Source organism: Aythya fuligula, chromosome 1 (genome assembly GCF_009819795.1).
Source record: "Aythya fuligula isolate bAytFul2 chromosome 1, bAytFul2.pri, whole genome shotgun sequence".
Taxonomy (NCBI): domain Eukaryota; kingdom Metazoa; phylum Chordata; class Aves; order Anseriformes; family Anatidae; genus Aythya; species Aythya fuligula.
Window position 1 is genome coordinate 112,591,425 of NC_045559.1, and position 25,916 is coordinate 112,617,340.

General features: G+C 40.0%; 1 protein-coding gene across 1 annotated transcript; it reads right to left on the reverse strand.

The window, feature by feature from the left end:
• Positions 1-325: 325 nt before the first annotated feature.
• Positions 326-22,431, reverse strand: VPS26C (VPS26 endosomal protein sorting factor C). The gene is made up of 8 exons (XM_032206651.1): positions 22,360-22,431; positions 14,830-14,973; positions 12,660-12,809; positions 7,862-7,942; positions 5,311-5,385; positions 2,656-2,806; positions 2,127-2,279; positions 326-476 (listed from the first exon to the last, which is right to left on the reverse strand). Exons 1-8 carry the CDS (start codon positions 22,414-22,416, stop codon positions 394-396), a joined length of 894 nt encoding a protein of 297 aa, XP_032062542.1. The 5' UTR covers positions 22,417-22,431; the 3' UTR covers positions 326-393.
• Positions 22,432-25,916: the final 3,485 nt, after the last annotated feature.

Below are 25,916 nucleotides of genomic sequence, written 5' to 3' on the forward strand. Positions count from 1 at the left end.
AGTTTAAGAGGCTGTTAAAAGACTTTAGAACAAGTGTTGCATTATGAAATAAGCAGTGAAATTTATTACAGATTTCTGCAAGTTGTAGAAATATCCAGAAATCATTCTTACATAATTTTGCAGGCAGAAATGGGGGAAGAGGTGGCTGTTGAAGTCAGAAAGATACTTGATGAGGCCCTTTAGATAGATTCATCCACACAGTCTGTTGGAAGATGAGCACAGTCTTTGGGAAGATCTATAGACTGAAAGCCCAAGAACTATCTTCCAGGAGTTTTCAGTTAAAAAAAAAAAAAAAAAAAAAAAAAAAAAAAAAAAAAAGATAACGTATCACTTGGTCTCTGAATAATTTCATCCTTTTTCAATAAATCGTTAAGTGAATCTTCCTCTGGCTATTTACATCCTGCAGAGCTTCAGAGGGAAGTTCTCTGTGATAAGATGATCATCGTGCAGAAGGACAACAATGTTCACTTCAAACTCTGAGGGAAGGGGAAAAAAACAGAGTTCCATTTAGTAATCCCATAACCTGCACCGTCACAGTAGGGTCAGGGCAGACAGTTCCTGCTCTCAGATGGTCACTTCACTGGACTCCCCCGAGCTATTTCAATACTCTACGTTTTTCTGTGGCCAAGTAATACAGGAACGCAGGGCTGAACCAGGTGCTCCAGACAGAACATAGTCACCGGCACCTGAGACCTTGGGTCATTCCCCGAGAGCCCTGGCTGGTTCTCATCTTCGGGATTCCTCCAGATTCAGTCCCATGTCACTGAGAAACTGCCTGATGACCAGGAGGCGGCATGTCAAAGTTCAGACATCTGCTAAAACGGACTTTGGTGTGAGATACCTTACCCAGAAAAATATGTATTGTTTAAAAGCATGTAAAGTGTAAGAGGTAGGGAACAGACTCCTCTCCATGCTGTCTGCATGTAACAGAAGGTTCTAAGGCATTACAGAAAATGAAATTAAACACCAGAAGACAACATACCTGCAACCTATGAAAACAATTCTCAAAAATTCTCTACTCTTTAAATATTATATTGTGTTGTTCAGAAACAAAATTGGTATCAGATCTATAAAGAATTCTAAGTGGAGACAGAATTCAAAGACTGTTAATGAGTGATGGAAACCAAAGATAAAAGAGTTATTTCTGGTTTAGTTCTATTTATGAAAAGTTTTAATACAGATATGAAGATGCTCAAGAAATAGGGACTACTCTAACAGTAGCCATTTGTCACTGTACGTTACTATTTAATTGCTAAAGATAGCAAAAGTAGAGTACAGTATCATTTTGTGAATAATCACCGTACATAAGTGCAAAAATGCTCTTGGGGGAACAGATAATCAGGTAGCCAAAACTGAAAAATTACCCATGCATATTTGTGCAGGATGCACAGCAGAAAATTAAGAGGAGCTTCAGCTGGGAAAGATCCTCAAGGTAGGGACTTACACTGTAGGGACAGCTACTTCTATAGCAGCAACTTCAATCTGATGCAATGCAATACAAAAAGGAGAACCAACACACTCCAAGAAGATGAAGAGAAGCAGAACAGGTGGGCAAGGAGAATTTCTGAAGTACTTGCTTGAGCAAATGAGAAGAATCCTAAATTTAATGTGTTTGTTAATGAAAATGCTGGATTTAGGATAGAGTAAGCAGGAAGAAGTGGCCTGTGTAGGTCAAGAAAGCCAAGTCTGCCTCACTGTTTCTATTTGAGTCTGTGAATTAGGAGAATGGGAAACAAAAAGAAAGAGAGGCCATGGAAAGAGGGATTGTCACTGGTGATGAAAAGGAGGAAATTATTATCTTTGCAATTTACTCTTCTTATTCAACATTTGATTAACACCTGATTTTTTGGCAGAAAAAAATTACTTACTGCTACTATGTTTCTTCTGTCCCTATACCATGTAATTCTGTTAGTCAGAACTAGCATAATAGTTTCAGAACTGATTTTAATCGGAAGTATTTGGTCTCCAATTTCTCAATCTATATGAAACACAGCAAAAGAGATGTCCTTGGTTTTCTTCCACAGCATTTCGTCCATGGTGCAAGTTTCACCTGCCAGAAGCTAAAGTGAAACTAAAAACATTTCTAATGGAAGATGTAAATACAGCTCAAGATCCTACCCACTTACCAACTTTGAAGTTTGTTGTTTCCAGCGTGGGGCAGGTGAACAACCTGGGGAACACCATGTATATAGGAATGGGCAGGCCCCTGCAGACATCCCCATCAGCGATTTGGATGTTCTGTATCTCTGTGGCATCTCTGGCGTAACCTTCTGCACACCCTGGTGAAAAAGCAGGGAATTTAGAGGGGGAGGAAGGGAAGGCAGGAAGGCAAAGCAGTGTCCAAAATTCAAACGTAGAGATTTACCAAGGAGGGCAATGGGGGCACACAGACAAACAGCACAGGGAATGGAATGGGACGTGACCTTTTGCCCTCTAACCTGTGAGTTTTCACATTAGCACTCCAGACTAGAGGTCATAGAGGTTTAACTGAAATTAATGTTTGGACTGTGCCACCTGAAGTGCAAAACGATTTTTTGCCAGTGTTTTCAATCTTCTCAATTGTATGGCTCTTGACAGTCTTGCATATTTAGGGTGAAAGTGCAGTTGGTAATTGCTGCAGTCTGCTGTACACGCTCCGTTTACAGAGAAACTTACCACAGGTTTCCACGCGTACTAACTGCAGCTCAATACTTTTCACTGCAGCTTCTGCATTCTCCACTACCAGCTCCCCTGTTAGCGGCTGTGTAATGATGCAGTTTGTAGAGTTGAGGTGACCTCTGATGAGAAATTTTGGAAGTGAGGCTCTCTGGGAAGAGGGGGAGAAAAACAAACAGAACTGTAAGAGCAGGCCAGGAAAACAACTTCTTGTCTTTCTGTCTGTAAGGTAGTTATCAAAATATGTAGGAAAGCCCAAGAAGCTGCAAAATTAAGAACTAAAAAAATCAGAAATGCCTCAAATACTTGGTTAATTTAACTCTTTAAATATGCATCCTTATGGATATGCCTTATGATATGTCCTACTATCCTCCCCCTGACATGCACCCCTTCTTCTTCCGTCCACAGGAGCATTTTTCCTGGGATGAGCTGACAAAACTTAGCTAATTACAATACAAGAAGTCAGGAAACACATGAAGGAGGCATACTGGCAGGCATTACCAAGATGGTTCGGTCAAGTCACTTTACCATGCTCTAAAGAACTGCATTCTCGTCCCGTTTCAATACAAATTATAATACAGTCTATGGTTTCAGTAATTTTCTCTGCCTTTTAAATTTCTCTCTCAATGCCACTACTGTGGGAGAAGACAGGCATTTAAAATGTTCATTTAACACAAGATGTACCATACTGCTGTGTATCAAGACACCAACTAAGAGACTGGACAGTCAATGAGGAGCTTAACTTCAATGCAGGATCACGCTGAACCCTGAACAGCAAGCACATTTCCTACTCTTTATGCAGTGAGTTGTTAGAACAGCTGATTGAGGATGACAGTCTAGAAACTACTTTCCATAGAAGAACAAAGTGGGTTTCTGCCCCCTTGTGCCCCATGTTTTAGGCCAGCAGGCATCACATATTCTCTGCCAGCAGAGCGACTCATATGCCAGAAGCTCCCGTTACACTTCAAGTTCTGGCAGGAAGCATACTGAAACAGTCATGTACTCTACCCACATCCTCAGCTCGTATCTCACCATCCAGTTTTCTTCAATCTCTTTCATCATGCTGCTCTAACCTTCCCCTTCTTTTGGAAGTGTTATCCTCTCCCTCCTTCATTTTCTGCTATCGACATCTTCGATGTTCGCCCCTACCTTCCAACCATCTGTTTACGCGTGTTTGTGGTGTCCTTGCCCATGTAACTGATTTTCCCTTTTTTCTCCCAATCTTTTTGCTTCTTAGTCCTGACTGCCAGAAGCAATGGCAGAATAGTTCTCATCAGCTATTGTTTAGGCTGTTTCACTCACAGCCAGCACCTCTGCAGAATTCAGCTGTTCCACTCGAAACAAATCTTTGGGTGAAGGAAAGAGGAATTTTCACGTGCTTTGTAAATGTAACTTCATCTGGGTGTTATCTCCTAATGGAAATAGCAGAAATTACATCCCTGACAAAACCTCTCTATAAAATACCCAAGTCCTACAATGTATTAGTAAAATGCCCTTTTATTGTACAAGCCCTAGCAGGTTCTTCTCATTACTACTATTAGTAAAAGTAGATTTACTTCCCTGCCAACAGGGACATCATATAACCATCCCCTGAAGTACAGTGGTCAGGAAGCTCAGAGACAGAGATAAAAGGAACTTGCAGAACAAGAACTCTAGGCCATTTTCTACAACCCTAATCTACAAGATTTAACATAAATAAATAAATGTGTATTTCCCCTAAAGCCTTACTACTTTTCTCAGTACCCTTCATATTTTATCCTAAGCTAGCTTTACACGTACCTCTCAGTGGCAGCCACTAAAAGAACAAGAGGCTACAGGCACAAATTGAAATACAGGAAGTTACGTTTAAACATTGAAAGAAAAATTAACTGAGGGTGGTCAAACACTGTAGCAGGTTGCCTAGAGTGTTTGCATGTCTCCATCATTTGCGATACGGAAAACGTGACTGACATGGCCTCAAACAACCCACTCTGAATGACTGCTTTGAGCACAGGGGCTGAAATAACCCATCTCCAGAAGTCCCTTCCAACTGCAGTCATTCTGTGAATACGCAGAATAAGCTCAATGATGGCATGACGCAACAGCTGATCAAGAGCTCTGCTTTGAGAAACTGGAAAAATAGGTGGAGATTCACAAGCCCAGAATTAAGATCAATGGAAGTCAAACTGGGGATGCTGACAGGAGAGCTACAGCAGGAAAGTATTCTTATTAACAAAAAGAGCACAACAAAAACATCTGGAAAGACAGAACACAGGTTTCAATGGACAAACGGAAAACCATATTCAGAAAGCTAACTGACCAAGGATGTTCATACTAACTACTGTTCATACTGGCTTCCCGAAGCCACAGAGTGCTATTAAGAAAAAAAAAAAAAAAAAAAGTATAAAAATATACCCTTTTTAAATGATCTTGCTACAGACTTTTTTCTCTTGCTTCACTGCCATCTTTCACTCAGAAAGATGGGAAAAAAAATTAACCATTACTGAAGTTCCACCTTACTTTCATCACCACTACCAGGAGAGAACAAGCGGAATCACTCTATAGGAAAGAAAAAAGAGTTGATGATGCACAAAGTATTTATTCATTCTTCTCTTGTTCTCATTCAGAATCACACACAAAAAAAAAAAAAAAAAAAAAAAAAAAAAAAAAACTTACCTCTTTAACGTTCTGCAAAGTTTCAGGAGTAATTGTGAAGTCTACAGGGCTTGGCGTCAGCTTCCCTTTCTGTGACTGTAATTAAAACAATTAAACTGTAAAGTGATTTACAATATACAAACACACTCTAAATACTAAAAAAATAAAACAAAGTCAAACATCCATCCACTGTGTTAATTTTCAGGATTGTCTTCATACTGCAAGTATCTATCTGTATAACAGAAGACTGAGATTTCCTACCTTTGTTAATAAATAATATTAAGATTTGTCTCAATGCATTACTAATCTGAGTTGCAGAAACACAGCTCTTCAGACTTGGGTTACTTTGTGTTCACCATTGCAATAAATCACAACACACTTCCCATTTGTAAGTTTTTGGCATAAGCTCTGCCTACACTGAAATAAAACAAACAAAAAACAAGTGGCTGACTACTCTAAGCCACCTGGAAGAGAAAAATGTGCTACCAATCTTCTGAAACATAAGGGATGTTGCAGAAGAAGATAAATTTCACATTTCTGTATTTACAAATAATTACATTTTCTATGTCATGTCTCATGTTCCCTGCCATTATCAATACTTAGCAAATTTTGGCAGGGGAGAGAGGTAAATTTTAAGTGAACTTGCTCCATTACTCCAAATATGTTTTATGAACTCTCTCTCCCTCTTGAAATCTCTGAGCACTCTGAGCTCTTTTTGTTGGCCTTCCAGTAACAGCTCAGCTCTGTTAAGCCATCCTCATATCACTAGGAGATCCTCAAGTGATGGAATCTAGTCTAGCACTGATTTAATGACTTAAGGGTTTCAGCTTCCTTAACTGTAAAATAAACAAAACTTGGTCCAGGTTAGCTTTCCGCACCAGAGAAGCAATTCTGGGGGCACATTATTATGGTTCTATCACAACAGATAGTTATCACAAAACCAAGAAGTCAGTCTTCACCTAAGTGGCTCAGTGGGCCCTGAGCCCTGCTGAGATGAGTCTGTACGTTGCATCAGGAAGGCAAATTTCACTTGCCGTTCACCAACCTGTCTCCATCCTTATCTCAGAGAGGTGCACTGTCTTTTCCTTACACATTTAGAGTAAGTGATCAGTGCTATATCAGTTATGAGAGACCCAACTGTATGTGACTGGGAGCTGGCAGAGCACTGCAACACCAGTGAGCTTAGCTTGAAGTCTTAGGATTTACCCTCACTACTCAAGAATTTGAGATAGCTTCTGCTGCCCAGCTGCAGGATGGAAGATACTGGCAAAAGGATTGACTGTTTTCCCACAAATGACAAATTCTGGCAAAGAATAAGGTTAGGGGAAATGGTGCATTGAGCACGGGCAGTGAGAATTATATGTTCAGTAAAACCTCATTAATTCACCCTGACAGCGAGGTTTGTCATGATTTACTGACTTGTGATCTAAGAAGTGCTGTAGTGGGAACAAGAAATAAGATCAGGAAACCGCATAATATAATTTGTTCACTATTTTGACAACTGCGACTTACTTATAATATAATAATGGACTAACAAAAAGTAGCATATTTTAGAAATTAATGAAATCTTACCAACAGGAGACCTCTTTATAGCACCTAGCTAAATATGCGACAAGAGTAGTACGGAACTAAAACAACATGTTTCCACCATTACTCATAAGACAGCCAACAGAGTCTAACACTTTAAGTGTCCTGTTAAAGCATTCTAAGGAACAATACAAACAGTATGTTCTAGCAAATTCTGGGCGGAAAAAAAGAGGTATTTAATTAGGCCTGCACAGTCTGTACTGATATCAGATGCTCTGAACATGTGTGGCAACATAAACTGAAAAGATTTAAAAAAAAAAGACAAAACCAAAACAATAGGAACTTCCAACTAACAAGCAGTACAGCATTTCTTGTGAGACAGTCAAACCTCATCCTAAAATGACTGCTGCACAGGAGAAAGACTGTCTCCATGTCCCTGACTGCAGCATGTGGATATTTGTTAACCTGCATATCTCAGCATATCGCCAATCACAGGCTTATATAATGCAGGTGATTAAGCTGACAAGTTTCTTATTAGCAATTTGATGCAGTCCTAACCTCAATACTTTGACTCAGGGCTCTAAATCATAATTCATCATCTGAATAACAGAAATTAGGCATTGCCTCTCCACCAACAAATTCCCACTTCGAGGACAGGCATTGCAGGTGCCCAGAACCTTTGGCTAAGATAGGTTCAGATAACCTGAAACCACACCAGTGTTTCAGAACTGAAAAGAATGAATAAGAGGATAAACTCAGTGCAAATCCTATTTGTACCATTTTCTTTAAATGAAAAGAGAGGTGTGTTACTCTAATCAGGAACAAGTGACACCTTACAACTTCTAGATACTTTTGTTATGAACATCTTTTATATTCATACAAAGATACCACATATGCTGCTATTACCAATTGCTTTACTTAGTTTTCTAATCTGACCTCCAAACTTCACTTAAAATGAAAAAAGAACCCACCAAAAACAGACCACCACCACATAACAAAACAAAAATCCTGCTCACTTCATACAGTTAATGCAAACCCCACTTACCAGCGAGTGGACGATGAACTCACAAGTCTTGGTTAGGTCCTTTGCCAGCAGAGAACGCCGCATGTCGCACCGTAGGGTATACTGCCAAGAATGGGGTGGCAAAGAAAAAGGAAGAGAGCCTTACTTAAGAACTTAAGATTTCCTCCTTCTGTTAACTTTTATACTTAAAAAAAAAAAAAAAGTGCAAAATGTTGCTGTTATTAATATTTAAAGCATCGTTTACAAGAGATTAGTGAGCAACGTATATATCAGTGATACGGGGGACGAGGGGGGAAGTACACAAAAAGTATACAATGATTGTAGATGCTCCAAAATGAAAAATAATTTGTGTTTACAATCCCATCATTATTTTCACATGCTTTTCCTATCTTCTGTCTTAAGACAGGAGAGTGAGGGACTAATTCACTGACAGAGTAACATTCTTGTATGGCTTGAGCACCCAGACTACATTCAGTTAAGACTGATGACTCCACTGCTTCTCACCACAATTTGGATAAGTGATCATCAGCAAGATATATTCACAGCCCTTCTAACTTAAAATTCAATCTTGCAATAAGTTTAGCAATGATAACAGTTGTAATCACAGTTAATAGCGAACTGTCTTTAAGCATATAGTTCAACTTAAAAGCAGCAATGTGTAAGGTTAATTTTGCTGTTAAATGTGTAAGGTTAATTTTGCTGTTCAATAACTTGCTGCCTATGTCCTCTCCTTTCTTCCCTACAAAGGAAACCATAAACCAATGGTTGAAAAATAGTTATAAGCTTCACTGTATTCATACACTTCAGCACCTACAACATAGTCTATCAATGTCCTTACGAGATAATAAATTTTTGGGGGTGGGATATTTTAGGGTTTTGTTGTTTTGTTTTATTGCGTGTTTTTTGTTTGGTTGGTTTTATGACTTTTAATTCCTTCTTTAGAGATGACAAATAGGCAAAAATGGGTATGCTCAGAGTGAAGGTCTCAGCTTCAGAACTTCTAGTTTTTATTGAACAGCACCCCTAGTTCCTCAAATGAAAAAATAAATAGGCAGTGTACTATTTATAGTCCTTTTTTTCCATTTCTTGATTTGGACAGAGAACAAACACAAAGTAGTGAGAAGCAAATGAACACTTCCATTTGATTTATTTGAAATTAGCAAAACATTTTAAAGCAGTTAAAACCCGATTTGTAAAAGAGACTTAACGTTCCCCAAATTTATCTTTTTTATCTGGTATCAGATAAAGGTTAAATAGCCTTGGGAAGGACCACATTTTCCTCTTCAGGGACAGAGGGGAAAAAAAAAAAGACTCAGGCTGGCTGAAATCTAATGATCAACCTGTTAATTACAGTCTATCCTCAGCTTGCAAAGAGAAGCTATGCAGATGAGAGATGGAAAGAAAAAAACAAACAAACAAACAAACAAACCCACCACATACACAAAAAGAAACCCAGCCAAACATTCATGATTGAAGTATATCTTGAAAGACCTGATATTGATCATAAGCAAGTTATCAGGACTATGGAAAGCAAGTCAACCACTTTTGCACCATTTTCATGTACCAACCAGAAACATCAGATGTTATCCTAGAAATCCAGGATTTAAAAGAGATATGGGAAGTATTAGAAAAAACATCAGAATGTAGAGAAAAAATAAGGGACTTTTTTCCATCCTGTGTGCTGCCAGGAGTATATAAAATTAAGGTAGTCACATAGGAAGGGATGAAACAGCCTCAAGTTGTGCTGAGGGTGGCTTATATTAGATGTCAGGAAGAATTTCTTCACTGTAAGAGTGGTTAGGCATTGGAACGGGCTGCCCAGGGAAGTGACAAAGTCGTCATCCCTGGAGGTATTTAAGAGATGTGCACACATGGTTCTAACAGACATGGTTTAGTGGTGGACTTTATCATGTTCAGTGATGGTTGGACTTGATCTTATGGGCCTCTTCCAACTTACATGACTCTCTCCATATAATTTGAGGTTTAAGCAATATCCTTCTGGATACAAATGATGGGAGGAATAAAGTAAACAATGGAAATACAGGGTAAACAAAAGGCTTTGAAGGCTTGACCTATAAAAGATCTTGTTGCAGGATGGGTGAGAACACAAGAATAAGAGGTCCAAGGCTTTGTGTATGAATAGAAACAACAAACTTTTTTTTATTAGCAGTTTATATACGTTCATCAACATAAGTACATTCAGCTTGCTTCTGAATTGTCCAAAACTGTTCTGCAAAAATGGTAAATTCTGACGGATACCAAAGAATTTCAGACATATCAATTCAGAGTTTACAAGTAACCTAAGGCAAAACTAGATACAGGATAGGAAATCAGAACTCTGAAAGTTGCATGCCAAGTCTTCAGACAAGGCTTTCCTTGCCAAGGCTAAAAGAATATTATCTACTTGATAAAAAGGATGCTGAAAAGGAATGAAAGACAGGATGAAAAGCAGGATCATTATTTGCTCCATAACAATGAAAATAACAACAACAAAAGCCCCCGTGAAAACCTCACAACAGGCAAAACATACTCAAACAAGACTATCAGGAGTTTTATTATGGCGATAATGATTATTCATTCAAAATATACAGTCCACAGATAGGCACAGAACTCTTTCTTTGGTTTGTAAATCTTCCCCATTAGTACAAAATCATGGTACTATCTAGATGCAGCTAGTGTGACTGGATTAGAAGCCAACCGTACAAACCTGTGATAACAATATTGAGAAAGTATGCTTACAGTATAAAATCTCAGTAACATCTTCAAGCATAATAATAAGATCTTGAAGCAAAATACTAAAATTAGTAACTAAAGATGCATGTTAAGCAAGTAAATCTGAAGGCATAATCTCACTAAAACTTTATTTTAAAATCCTCATGGAAAGGAAGATCTAGAAAGACTGCAGACTGGAGCATTAGTTAGAAGTATTTTGTCTATGAATTTTCTATCACTGCTACTTCTTTGTATCCCAAGAAAATAAAGTCAGGTCTCAGGAGTTTTAACAAGAAAGGAATGCCTAGTTTTACAGGTCTAATCCTCCAGTTTATGCTCCTGCTTTTCTTTCAGTAACTTCTGATAGGCTTATAGGTTTTTGTTTGTTTGTTTTTAAAATCCCAGACTTTTTAATATAATTGAAAAGTCTGGAATTTAGCTTTCAGTTCAGTTAAATAACTAATAGTGTTACACTATGTCATCAAACCTAATACATCAGTGTGCTACAGGAAAAGAGTGTTTTATAATCCAGTGATTCTTTATCAGCATTGTTCTGAAAGTTTTCCATTTCATGGATCCCTTTCAAATTTTTCTTGAAGAAAAACACAAAACACTCTCCAGTAAGAAGCAGCAACGATTAACACAACATTTACGTTCAGAGATGGCTGAAAAATAGACTTTCCCTCAAAATAACAACCCATTTATGGTGTGGCAATCTTTAACCAAACAAGGTCAGATTTCAGAATTGTTTTTCCACAACACTCTGCTAAAACCATGTTGTACGTACAGTTTGGGGCAGGAAATGTTACTACCCATCTCTACGGGAAAGCAAACAACTCATGTTTTTTGAAGATGCTACAAAGTCTCAACACTGATTTGAGGCTTCCTTATGAAATTACTCAGACACCTGGGCTTTTCTGAATAAAAAAATAAAGCCACCAGAGAGTGGTGCAGCCCTTTTTCCACGAAGGGAACAAATGTAGTGTGTCTACAACATCAAGGGGGTAATCAGTTATGTTACAATAGTTATGACTTAAGGTACTTCAGGCAACACATCCCACTACTGTTCTGTTAATGTCATATTTCTTTAAAGGTTTACTCCATATAGAAGGCCTGAAACTGTAAGTGGTGGAAAGATTTCTTCCAGTTAGAGGATGCTTCTTCAAAATGAATGCAGGAAAACACACTCTGAACATTAGGTAGCTTTGTTGCTGTTGGATTTATGCCCATGTCTTAAGATGGATCTGGTAAGTCAGATACTAAAAATGAAGTATGCTAAGCATTATTAGCAGTAATTCATTGGTCTGCTATGCTAACAAAACCTCACTGATACTAGATAAACAGTACACATGTTTATTTTTTTGGTATGCACTGCAGACTGTTTATGTAATAGGAGATGCAGCTTCTTTTACCAAAAATAATAATAAAAAGATCAGAACTAGATGCAAATATCATCCTGAATGTATTTTTATATTTTATCTGCAAAAGAATATTATGAGATTTAACAAGCATAGTAAATATGTTTTATACTTCCTCAACTCAAAACGCCAGTATGCTCTTAATTCTCTCTTGTACATCCCATATTACACCCGATCAGTTTCATTACCACTGGCTACCTCCAATACAAGGCTTAAACCTGCTGAAAGGGGAACAGATCCTGCAGCAATTTATAAAAGACATTATAACAGCAGACTTCAGAAATCTCAAGATGTTTTCTTTGCCACTTTTAACGAGTGTTAGCACCTGTGGAAAGCTCTGAATCCTAGAAACTCGAACTGAAACAGGCAGCAAGAAACTACCTACAAACTAATACTTGAAGTTTAACATGTTTGACGTTTTTTAATGTTAAGTTACATCTAGCACGCATGAAAATGTCTAGCATGCATCACAAGAACACTGTAACAATAAAAAGAAGCTTAAAAGCTGTACTTACTTCAAAGGATCTCTAACCTTTTGCTCATTCTTCAAATTAATAGAAGCAAACATATATAAAGACTAGCACTATGAAAATAAAACTACCAGAAAACTTCATTCTCAGCTTCCATGGAACAAGAGATACTGCAGGTAACAAAAGCTCAGATTTTCTTTACAGGTATGACCGCCTTACCTGAATATTAACGAAGACACCATGATACGTCTCATACAGAACTTTGTTGCCCTTCACATGCAACGGAAATTCAAAAGGAATTTCTGTCTTGCCACTGGGAAGTTTCCCTGGTTTTACCATTTCAATAGTGCTGTTAATAATTTGAATAGGCTGTGAAAATAAAGATTTAGTTTGAAGCACAATGACAGGTCCATCATTTCAAAATGAACCAACAACATTACTGAACTCTTAATAGACTCCCTGAATTTCCCCAAATTCAGGTATTTCTTCCTGATATGCAGCTCTCCAGTCTTACAAGGAATATAAATATTACAAACGCTTTGCAGAGGAAAACAATTTGTGATCTATTTTATGGTTGCATCAAATTAACAGCTAAACATACTCAGAGAGTTAAACAGCAGAGTCCCAAGCATCCTGGAAAGCAAAGTTCCATTTTCTAAATTATGTCCCCCGATAGTAGCATCAGGAATCAGCAAGTATACGTGCCTGTTGAGCAGCTAAGCAATCCCCCTACCCTGCTGCCCACCTTTCCCACCCTGAAGATTTACATTGAGGACTAATCTCTCACTGGAATGATGGCTAGCTGTGATTTGGCATTTGACTGGGGAATCCTCCTAATCCTCATGAAATATGCATACATAAATACAGAGCAAAAGCAGCAAGACTAGTACGCGAGAAGGAAACAGACTGAATATCCAGTACAGTCCTAGGCTGTATGTAATACTACAGTATTAGTGTTTTTTTTTCATTCAAGGTTTTTGTTTCTTGCAAACAGTTAAAGTAGCTTCAACCTCTCATTGATAAGAGATGCAATCTATCATTTTACTTTTCCATTACTTGTATGTATTTGCTGAGTTTAAAACCTGCAAGAGCTGAAAGAGTAATTACTGTTCTGACATTTAATGAGACAAAAGCTATACTTTCCCTAATTAGGCTTATTCCAACCTGTGCTTTTAACAAGAGAAGGAGAAATGACTGCACCAAGCTAACTGTTCACTCATGCTGAAAGAAGCAGCCTAACTTGCTCTGCCATGTGGCATTACTTTCTCTTGTGCCAAACTAGACATTCATCTGGCCTATCCATAACATAATGCAATTCAGATCAATTAACCAGATTTATCAGAAATAAATATGCCCTTTCCTGTTCTACTGTTTACTACTCCTGTTTACTACTCTAGTAAATTAAATCAACCAGAATGAGCAAAAAAGAAAGCAAAAGAAGCAATGCTGAATGAAGTGAGGGGGTTAAATGAACTGAGCCCATCTTAAGGGTCATCATAGTGGGAACCTTATTTCTCTAGCTCAAAATAAAGTTTGTATTTCTTTCTTAGAAGGGAGCTAATCAACAAATGCGGACTTCAGACTAGGAAAAGGGTACTACACAGCTATAGAGGCATACTCATGGTAGCTCTGCTTGAAGATTACGCTTCTTTTGTCTCTGAACTTTTAATTGTATTTTCCCTCTACTTTGCTGAAACAAACAATCATCTATTGCTTCTACTGTTTTCCGATCATTCATGGTCTGATTATTCACACTACAGACAAATTAACTGTGATACAAATGAAGGCTTAAAAGATCCTACACTTAAACTATGCTAATTTAGGCAAACTATTTTTGTAAATATAGCTACACTGCCTCTAGACATAGCCAGCCTTGCCTTCAATCGATATAGTCATGCTTGCGTGGAGCCCAAGACAACCTGACCTGCTGGATTCCAAAACCCACACTTCCAAACCTGGAGGGCAGTACAGAGGCCAGGTCTTCCAGGTGCTCTGCAGTCAAACAGGTTGGGTGCAGCATCATCCTGCACAGAGGAACCTCTGCAGGTCCTCTACCATGGCCAGCAGCATGCAACCTCAGCAGCTTCTGCAGAAACTCTTGGTGTAATGACTGATCTGACACCCAAATTTGATTAAATTCAGTCACTGCATGATGCTTCTCTAATGCATCCTCCAGTAACCTTACTATTAGCACTATCAGCCCTAAAGGAAGTTCTCCTGTCTGTGCAAGTTCCTCCCTCAAAATGTCACCATATATTGCTAGGTAATGCTCTGCTTTCTGTCATTCTCATACCATGAAGTGCTATGACCATCTGTAAGCAACTAGGGAAAAAATTAAGAAAATACAGAAAAGCTCCATGCTAAAAATATTATTCAGTGTAAGTCTTACCTTGACGGAGTTATAGAAAGCTTCAAAGACACCCACACTTTTGGCACTAAGCTGCAGATTTACTGATCCTTCCATTGTTAATGAGATACCTTGGTGCTGGACTGTGTCCTTACTTGTTATGACCACAACTCCAGAAAGAATTTCCTAATGGGAGAAAAGACAACATGAGCACATTTGTTTAAAGCAATTTCTTCTATTGCTGTTACTCAGACAGTACGCTAACCAATTTTCAAACAACTCAAGAAAACTGTTCCCAGAGTACAGTCTAACCTTGTTAGAAGAGACAAATATTGATAATGAAAGCAACGTGAGGAACAGACTGTTGTACTTCCAGTTTGTTTTCTTTAAAAATATGCTCTTTTTCCTTGCAGAAGTACTAGCCAGAGCTTCATTTGCTTTCCTAAACTTTGACATTTTCCTGTCCAGGCAAATGAAAAATAGCCTCCTAAATAACTGTAGGTTCAGTTGGTAAAAGTTAGGTTCCATTTCCAAATTCTACAAGGAATATGAAAAGCAGGATGGTTGGCCAAGGGAAATGGAAGAGAAGGCAGAGCTGTAAAAGAGATGTCTAAGCCAAGGACAAGGTTAACCCCAAGAGCAGTACAGAACACATTCATAAAGAAACAAAGAAACCACACAGTTGTTTGCCTACACAAGCCTATTTCTACTGGGCAAACAATTTCAAAGCATGTCTGAATCCAAGGCACAAGGTGTATGAGTCAAGAGATGTGTCACTTATCCCATTAAGAAAGTAGTTGCACAAGACCACAGCATCAATTTCAAGGATCGGTTTAGAAGTTCTAATACTGAAAAAAAGATTAACTGCAGGAGAGCAACACGCAGTTCGTATCACATACCCCATAGTTTATCCTTCCCCTACAACAGAGAATCCACTCCACTCCACTATTCCTCGTCAAACGCTCATACACACCTGGAACTAGAAGAAAGTTATTTGACAACTTAAGAAAGTTTCTTAGGGCTAACTGTGTCTTCTGCTCAGTAGTAGTGCTCTCTGCACCTTCACCAGCCTTGCAAACCAGACACCAAACTCAGGACCACTCAGTTCAAACAGCAGTTCAGACTGACCACTCCACACTTGACCAGTTACAATCAGTCTGGTTGTATCCACACAACAGATGCTATTTGAATAATGCAGCCTTTTGTCTTTCCTGGTGGTAGGGCATGACAATACAGGGAAGAGGTCAGGTCGTTTAAGGCAGAACCGGACATCAGGCATCACAGCAAAGGCTGACACTCCTGAGTAGAGGACCTGCAGCAACTGGGAAACGCCAGGAGCTGGAGGCACAAAAGGACAGTGAAGAAAAGCTGACCTAAATACCATCCTGCTTTGCGAACAGGCTTTAATTAGTACAAGCAATTAGGTTATTGCTTTGAAAAATGAGTACTGCTGCACTGGAAGGAGCAAGGACAATCCTGAACATATGAACTGCTTCACTAAATGAAGACAGGCTCCTATCACACAGCAACAACCTGTCCCAGAGCTATCACCTAGAGAGCTTCACATAAGAAGCTTGTGTGTATTTAGGGCAGAGAGGAAAAGAATTATGTGAAGTTAAATATGATTTTTTCTTCTAACATCCAATAAGTATACATTATTCTCCTACCATCCTAATAAATATATAAAAGGAAAACTGCTCAAAACTATTTTCTAACTTGCAACTTTAAGAAATAAAAAATAAAATCACTTGTTTGAGAGAGAGGGGAACATAATGAAAGAGCTTCTATAATTTTTACCTAAGTTGCTTATATGCAATCAGGCTATGTTTCCATTTGACGAGGGGTGGGAAAATCTGCAGTCTTTTCTCAAGAGTTACTTTGTACTTTTCTGCGTGTAAACACAGTCCTCTCTAAATACAAAGCTGTCAGTATACTTCCTTCCAAAAAGTACAAATCAAAGAACATAAACTTACCAACATGCTCACATACTTAGAGTCAGCAGACAATTTACAAGAAAGCTTTATTTTTGCAAAACCAAACATGTAAACATTTGAAAAAGCTACACAACATCACTAGGCTAATTAGCTCTGTTTTCAGTCCACACCAAAAGGGATTCCCTTACCTTGAATACCACAGGACTAAAGGCCCAGAGGAAGTCACCACTGGCACTGATCTCCAGTCATTACAATGCAGTAGCTTACTGTCAGTTGCTTTTGCTCACTTTCCACCTTTGCATTCACTAGGGATTCCTTCACCATGTGCTGACAAAACTTTGCAAGTTGGAATTACACTAGTGCAGTTCTGCAAAGAATTATTCACCTAAAAAGGGTCTCTATCCACAAAAAGGACAGAATAATATGCAGAGCAGAGTCATGAGGTACGCATGCTACACTGTGACCAAAACATTCCTGTGAGAAGATCATCCCAGGTTCATGGTCCCAAACAAGCATTTAGTTTTCTGTTGTTGGTTCTTCACCTTTCAAATATGCACCTGAAGCTACCAGAAAAGCTGACACTTTCAAAGTCACAACCAAAATGAACATCTGCTTCATCTAATCCAACAGCATAATCCTTTTTTTTTTCCTGTAGTTCTTGTTTCTTGAGGAGAGTTATTGAGTTTGGCTGGGACAATTAGGAAGGATCTTCGTTCAGTACGATGAAGCAGTGCATAACATAGGCCTCTGAGTATCAGCTATACGGTCCTAAGCCATGCTCAGACTTCTGACTGAGCTAGGCTGTTATTCAGCATCTTTAAACTTGATGTAAAAATTCAAAGGATAAAAGTACACACTATACTGTCCCTCAGTTGTTTGGCAAAAATTGCTTCTAGTATTAAAATACATACTGATTCCGATCTGCCTGTTCACGCTGTCAGGCCTGCTTGCTAGACTAATGAGCTACAAAAAATACCTTTTTTATCTAGATACTATGTACTTCCAGATTAGAACTGATCACTTTTCAGAATCACTGATAAGAAATATCAGCCTAATTTGTTTTCGAATGTGAGGTAATTTTGAACAAAACAACAAAACCAAACCGAACCAAAGCACAAGGCAGGCTTTCAAGGCCATTTGAAATCCGTCATCATACTTTTTCAAGTGTTGACAGCAGCAGAAGACATCATATTGAATGTCTTATCAAAATGTTTAGCATTTCTCTAGTTCCTTTTGATATTAACTGTACATCCATGAATTGAGCTTGTTGTTGGCCTGGCAAAGCTGAAGTCCCCTGTCAGCTCATTACCAGCACAGCGCTTCAGCTCCCTGTCAGATTCCTCTTCCCCCCTCACAGGCCTTTACTTTTAGGTCCCAGGACAAACATTTGGCAACTTTATAACTGAAATTAAGTTCATCTAAGTCGCATTTACTAAGTATTCCTGATCATTTTCTGTCACATCTATTACCCAACAAACCCACCTGCAGATCTTAACTACATATTCTCCTGGTTCCTTACAGAGAAACCGACAACATTCAATAGAAAAAGCCTGCTATGCCCAATGAACAAGACATTGGATGCTTTAAAACCTCCACATTCAGTTTTACAAGTCATTTTGCTGTTTTAGAAAGAGTAAAAGGCCTCAGTATGGGCAAATTCTGACTTAGTATGTTTTGGACTCACTTGTCATTAAGTCTTGGCTGACATTAACTATGGCACCCTTCTTAGCACACTGCATTTTTCAGCCCACAGTTCTTTTAATTATCAGTCTTGGACTAACTGCCACAGTTATTCCAGCCATTCTGCTTGGTTTGCCAACCAAAACGCATCATTAGTTGTGCCTGTCCCCTCTCATTCTCTGAACATTCCTGAGTTTATTGAATGAGCCTCAGAGCCTCGCAATTTTCTATTCAATTAAAAAACGAAAAAAGTAAAGTCTCCAGAACACGAATCTTCTGTTCCTGTGAACTTAAACACAATTTTTCTTAAATCCCCCATCCCCTAACAAACCTATTACTCTTTTTGCTCCAGGAAATGGCAAAGTTGTTGTTTTTATTTATTTATTTATTTTTTAACCTACAATTTAAGGTCACTTGATTAAACCAGGTTTTCTGAAATTGAAGTCTAGAAAAAATAAAGGTATTTGTTTGCTTAGTTCCTCCAATTTCTGATGATTATGAGTAACTAATACAGAAATTGCTTACCATTTATCAGAGCAAGTTATTTTAACCAGCTTTCTAAAACCAGCAACACAACCACAGACTTCTATGACGTGTGACTATTTTATAAACGTTATGGTTTTGTTTCGCCCACTTAAAGATTAACAGTTAAATACAGAAGCAAAAAGAAATTTAAAATAACAGTTATTGCCTTCTTGACTACCTTGCACTAAAGAAAGTGTTAGGAAGTGAAGAGACTTCAACTTTACATGGGAGATTGTTTGGGAACAATGAAAAATGCTTGAGCTCAACTGGATTTAATAAAACCAAGGTCACTGTACCAGGATGAGAAGTCATCTGACCCAACTCAGTGCAACAAGGAACAGTAATTTGAAGATTGGGTTACACAATTATTTCAGCACCAAATTGAAATTCAAAAGGTCTTGGCTTTATGGGGAAAGCCTACAGTGAAACATATGTATCACTCTGACCTTACAAAAAGCAAAAAATAACAAGTTATTCAGACTTGATTTTCCTGGCCAGATATCCATTTTGAACACATTCTTTCTTCTTTACTCACCAGCCTTCCGATATGTCTGATATGCCTTCTGATACTCAATATTTTCCCCTAACAAGATTCGATGGATTTCTGCAATAACATTAAAGGTAAGTTTGTAAACTTTAGGAGTTCCTCCCTAGAAGTTTATATTAAAAACTCCTACACCTTCAGGGCCTCAATCAGTATGGAATCTACCACAATGAGATCCTCTGAACAATTACGTGTTGTACATGGGTCTCTCCCACATCTATTTACCCTCATCCTTTCCCTCTTGGAGGCAATAAAGCAGTACAGTAAATACCCTCAGTAGCTTGGCTTTTGCTAGCTGACATACATACAACAGATCCAGAGATGCCAACCACTAAAAATCCCTGAATATTTCACCTAAATATTTCTGAATCCCTTAGTATTTCACCTCTTGACATACAAAACCAGAGCTTGAATGGAAGAATCAGCAGCCGTTGCCATTGATCTTTGATCTATTATCACCTAAAAGCGCAGGCTGAGATTCTTCAGACTGGTCTTCATCAACCCAATTTTGTTTTGTTTATCTATTTCCCTACTCAGTTGGAGCTGATCCAAAGCATCTGATCTCCATTTCATAGACTACCAATTGCTTCTTAAATGAAGAAATAGATTGTGCTAGGCAGAACATGTCTGATTCTTGCACAATGAAGGGAAAACCTACAGGCTAGATTATATCACTTACTTTCACATAACCAACATGTGGAGATGATAGAGAAGGCAATTATACGCTATCACATGCGTACACCATTTAGTTTGCTGTTAAGGCCAAAATGACCCTCAGCATAAATACTGCTTGGTGCTTTTATAATTTATTAAATGAAAAAGATCAGAATATTTTAGCTATTACATACCAGCTCTCTAAGCAAATGCTCCATACCTACTTAGGAGTGCAAAGCAATCTTCTTTGTCTTTACAGCAGTCCGCTACACACCAAATGCCTTTATAAATCACACAAAAATTAACATAAGGCACATTAAAGGTACCTTAGCTATCCCTCTGCTTAATTGCACAGAACATTTCCCTGCACGGACAAATCTTGTCATACTTATGCAAAGCTATCTTATAAACTTCCTACAGCTCACAATTAAGACATCTCTCTACTGTCACCTTCTTCACATCCGCACAAGTCCATTTGGATACTAATTATCAAATATACTCTGTTCTACTCTATTTGAGAAGACATTCATAAGAAAAACAAAAGGGGATATCTGATTCAACAGATTATTTTTTTAAAGAGTCACTCCAACCAAATACCATTTCCCCAACCTGGCTCGCTGGCCAATACCCTCAGCACAAGACAGGCAGCAGAAGCTGAATGACTGCAGAAGTGAGTTGCACCATGAAGTTACGCTGAATCAATCACAGTCTTACACAAATTATGACTTAGAAAGCTCTCAACAGTGTTTTAGCAATGTTTTGTGCTGTTATCTTGTTATAGGCCTAACAAAAAGGCCGCTACACCAACACACAATTGAGACATCACATTTTTTTGTATCCAAACGCAGTTTTAAATGGGTTTAGACAACGGAAGATCAGGTCAAGCCACAGTACCACTGTTGCTTTCAGATGAATAGCTAGATGTTGGGATGAACTATGACCTTCACTACAGGAATCCCTTCATTTTCAAGTAGCACTGATGAAAGTGTATTTGGGGGTGAAAGCTGACAAAGACTAAAAGTATTATTAGCATAGCTGATGTCAGTGAAGTGTACAACCATCAGTAAATTTCTACAAAAAACAAAGGCACACATATTCCATGCCACATTAAAGGGAGATTTGTAATTCCTTTCTGTGCCTTCGAAATTTCGATCAAAAATTCATGTTGTACTTCTAGTGCATGGCTCTTTTATCACTGTGCTTTCACACCATTCAGATATCCAAACTTCAGACCTAGTTAATGAAATAAAATTATAAACCTTTTCACGTGGAGTTACAGCAGAAGTGACAGATTTACTAACCATAAAAATCTTACTTAATTTCAGCTTGAAGACAGAAGAAACATCCTTTTCTTGTATTAAGAATACAGATCCTATTCAGAATGACATAAAGCAAGCCAAGTAGAGAAACTGAAGAAGAACACAACACTACAATACCAAAACAAAAGGATTAAGATCATTGTAATAACATGCAATGCCAAAATGATGCCGGAGAGATACAGAGGGTAGCATTTACCACCGTGACACCACACCTGCAGATTTATGTTGTTCACATGCTGATACCAGTGCTGGTTGTGAATGCCACCTCTTGAGAGTTGATGGTGGCAGTACCGATTTTCCATAATCTTCCACTCCAAACTGATTAAAGTAGCTTCCCAGCATTGAAAACACTCAATAAACTGAGACGTGCTTTAGATCTAAACACCGTGACAGACGAGCTTGTAGCATAGGGGGACAGACGCATGGGTGAAAAGGATTTGGGGTGCAGTAAGAGTGAATGGCTGGACTGCCACACATGAAAGAAGTGAGCTGGAAACCTCTGATTGACGATATTTTATTTCTAGAAAAAGTGAGCAAACACGAGCCAGTGATATTTTTTTTATTAATTGAAGTGAATGAAGAATGAAAGGGAAAAAGGGGGGGAAAAGCCCCCGCGTTCCTTCAAGTGGCTGCAAAAGGGGAACTCTGCAAAATCGCTTTGTAGCTATCAACAACTGTGTCAGCGGGGAAAAAAATTAAGAAATGAGGAAAAAAATAAAAAATTAGAAAAATCAACTAAGAAATATGAAAATAAATGAAGAAAACTGGGAAAAAAAATAAAAATGAGGAAATAAACATAAAAATCAGGAAATAAACGTTTTTAAAAATCCGGAAAAAAAAACAGGAAATCAGGAAAAAAATATAAAAAAAAAAAATCGGAAAAGCAAGGAAGGAGCCGTGATGCGGCGGCACTCACCCCGCAGCGGTACACCTTGTTGGCCCGCTTGATCTTGATGTCCAGCGCCGTGCCCATGGCGGCCGCTCCCCCTCCCTCCCCTCCCCTCCCCTCCCCTCCCCTCCCCTCCCCTCCTCTCCTCTCCCTGCCCCCCCCCAGCTCCCGCCACTTGCTTCCGCCTGCGGGGCGGGGCGCGGCCCATCCGGGGCCCCCGTGACGTCACTGACCAGCTCCCGCCCTGGCGCTTCGCGGTCGCCAGGGCAACGGGGCGGGGCGGGCAGCTGGTGACGTAGGGTGGTGGTGGTGGGGGGAGGATGCGCAGAGCGCATGCGCAGGGCGCGCTAACGGTCGGGGGGAAGCTCGGCGGGGGCGGGCCTCGCGCGTGCGCGGCCGTTGCGGCGGCCGTTGGGCGCCTCAGTGGAGGAGGGGGGGGGCGGGGCGGCCCTCAGGGCGCGCCTAGTGCGGGCGGGCGGACACGGGGACGGACAGACGGACACAAGGACGGACAGACAGAGGGACGGACGGGCAGGGCGGCGGTCCCCGTCCGCCGGTGAAGGCGGGGGCGCCGCAAACATCCGTGCGTTGAGGAGCACGGAGGCGGCGGGAGGCTGAGCCTCGGCAGCAGCGGTTTAAATTCATTAAGCGTTTCCCCTGGCTGCGCGGCATAAAATAAAACAGTCTAAAGCACGCCTTAAAGTAACGAAAAAATAAAGAACTTGTACATATATATATGGACTGAATTTGTCTCTGTTAATAATTACGGGTGTGGTTTGGCCTATGGTATCTCAACAGCATTCCTGCCTGCTCTGGCAAAGCTGTCTAAAACTTGTTTGATGAATTTCTGGCTATGTCTTATAAAGTGAGAAAATCCACCTGAAACTTAAAAGAAAAACAAGTATCTGGTCTGGTGAATGTTGCAAGTGAACAACCGATGCGCAGGGTCATGCATCTGCAGCGAGGGAAACTCTTAAATCTCCCGCAGATGTGGGCCACAGATGGGTTTTTCCTGTGATTTCAGTGGGACTGGGACTTGTCCACCGGTGGTGTCTCAAGTCCTGAGGGAAATCTCTAAAGCATGAATCTTGTTACATATTTTAATGCCTTATCTAAAGTTGTTATTCTTACCATGTTAAAAAGTGAGGGCAAGCATTTAATGGAGATGTGGCAAACGTGAGCCTTACCAGGTTCAGAGACTGCCAGCTCCATCCTTACCTCACCTTGCATGGTGGGAGTTTCCTCCTTCACTCTCAAATTGATGTTTTTTGGTGGCAGATGTGGAGGAGAGTTGTGACAGGTTTTTTGAGCATGATCAAGAAAAGCTACACTAAAAGCCTGAACAAAAAGTCCTGGAAATGGACTTTTCAGCTATTATAAGCATGCTGTACTGTAACTAGTTTGGATCAAGCACACAGCTGCATGATAGAGATGCATTTGTCTATGGAGTTGTCTTCCAACTCAGGTGTCAGGTGGAATGGCTGGCACACCAGAGGCCCGTGCGGCCATTCAGAGGGACTCAGACAGGCTGGAGAGCTGGGTGGAGAGGAACCTCATGAGGTTCAACAAGGGCAGATGCAGGGCCCTGCACCTGGGGAAGAAAAACCCCTTGCACCAGTACAGGCTGGGGAATGACCAGCATTGGAGACCAGCTGACCAGCTGCTCTCCATATGGAGAGCAGCTCTGTAGGGAGGGATGTGGGGGTCGTGGTGGACAGCAAGTTAGCCATGAGCCAGCACTATGCCCTTGTGTCCAGGAAGGCCTATGGGATCCTGGCTTGCATCAGGAGGAGTGTGGACAGCAGGCTGAGAGAGGTGATCGTCCCTATTCAGAAGTTATTCAAAACCGATGCTCTAGGTGGCCCTGCTTGAGCAGGAGGGCTTGACTAGATGATCTCTGGAGACCCCTCCCAACCTCAACTATCCTGTGATTCTGTGATTCAGATGACCCAGGGTAGACCGAGCTGCTCATCGGTGGCACTCTGGATGTCTGAACCTGGTTTTCTTGACCTGAGCTTGAGAACTAATTAGCATTTTCTTTGTTGGTTCTCTCAGTAAGAATAAAACAAAAGAGTCTTGAAGGCATCAGCGAATGAATAAACATTTGAAGAATTCTGAAGTAATCTGGATTTTAATTTTATTGTCTTTCCAAAAATAATTGCCCTTTTTTAGCAATTGATATTTAGAAGTAGTCATCTAAAAATACATTTTCTTAGCTTCAAATAGTTGAGAAAATAAATACAAGTGCTGGAGGTACCATGTCCTAGCAGCAGCATGCAGAGAGATCATTCCCGAGCATGAATGGGCTCCAGAAATGACAGGGGGAGGCATTTGCAAGTGACGTGAAGAGGATGCAAAGCTCCCGAGTCTGCATTCGGTCCTGTCAGCCTTACAAAGCCCAGATGTCTCTGACCTATCCCCCCCACCCCTACACTTTAGTATTAAGAGGGATGCTGTAAGGAGGAAGACCACCTAACCACTGTGCCCCCTTGCTACTTAAGTGTGTTAAGTGAATTTATTTAATTAATGCATTTATTTTTAACCCAGCAAAGGGGGATTTGAAAGGAAAGAATATTTGCCCAGGCAGTGTAGTTGTCTTCTGAGTGCGCAGATTTTCTGCCATCACTTTCACAATCAAGTGTTTATCATTCTTAGGAAACCTTTTTAGAGGTACTCCAGTTACTCATTTCTAGGAACTGGAGCCTCGTGTCCAGAAAAAGCCGCGGCTGGTACAAGCTGTAGCTGCGCTCCTGCCTAGCAACACGGCTCATCACAAAACAAACCCGCCCGCAGCTCCCGATGAATGCGGTGGCCAAATACGGTCTCTCTATCGATAGTTCAGCACTCTCAGTGCGATCCCTCGTGCCAGCACCGGACCGTATCGCCTTCGTCACCGCGACCTCTGGCTCAAGGTATGCTCTGTCGGTCCGGTGAGGCTGCTGGCTGAAATGCAGAGATCCGCAGATGTGCTCGTCGGTGTTTCGAAATGTCTGGACTGAGCTGATACTGGCTGTAGTGATCAGAGATGCCCTGGCCAGCTCAGAGACAAATAACATCCTCTACTCCTCAATTAATCTTTCCAAAATCTGACACTGATTTTTACTGTTACTGTCTTGTGATTGTCCCTTCTCCTTTTAGCCAGTTTTATCCCAAGATTAGAAAAAAAGGGCTCATCATGGCCAAATCTAACTCTGAGGGTATGATTGTGAGTCACCAAGTGGTCGTCTCTTATATTATTTGCTTCTGTCACGTTACTAGTTATAGCCGTAGCTCTAACTATTCATAAATACTGATATATTTTGATTGATCTAAGTCATAAATTTTCTTTATTGATTATTTACCTCATACAGGATTATTTTGGAAGGCTTGGAAAGCAAAATCAGTTAACCTGTTGTTCTAGCTTTACAGCAAAGACTTGAAATTTGGCAGTGAGCCTGCTCATTGTCAGGAGCATGCTTCTTCCTGCCCCCTGCAAAATCCCACGGAAAATCTGGACAAATGGTGAGACTGAAGGAGGGGTAACAGGCTGCTCAAGGGGATGGTGCTTCCCGCAGGTGCAATGCGTGTAGCTGACTCCTCCACGT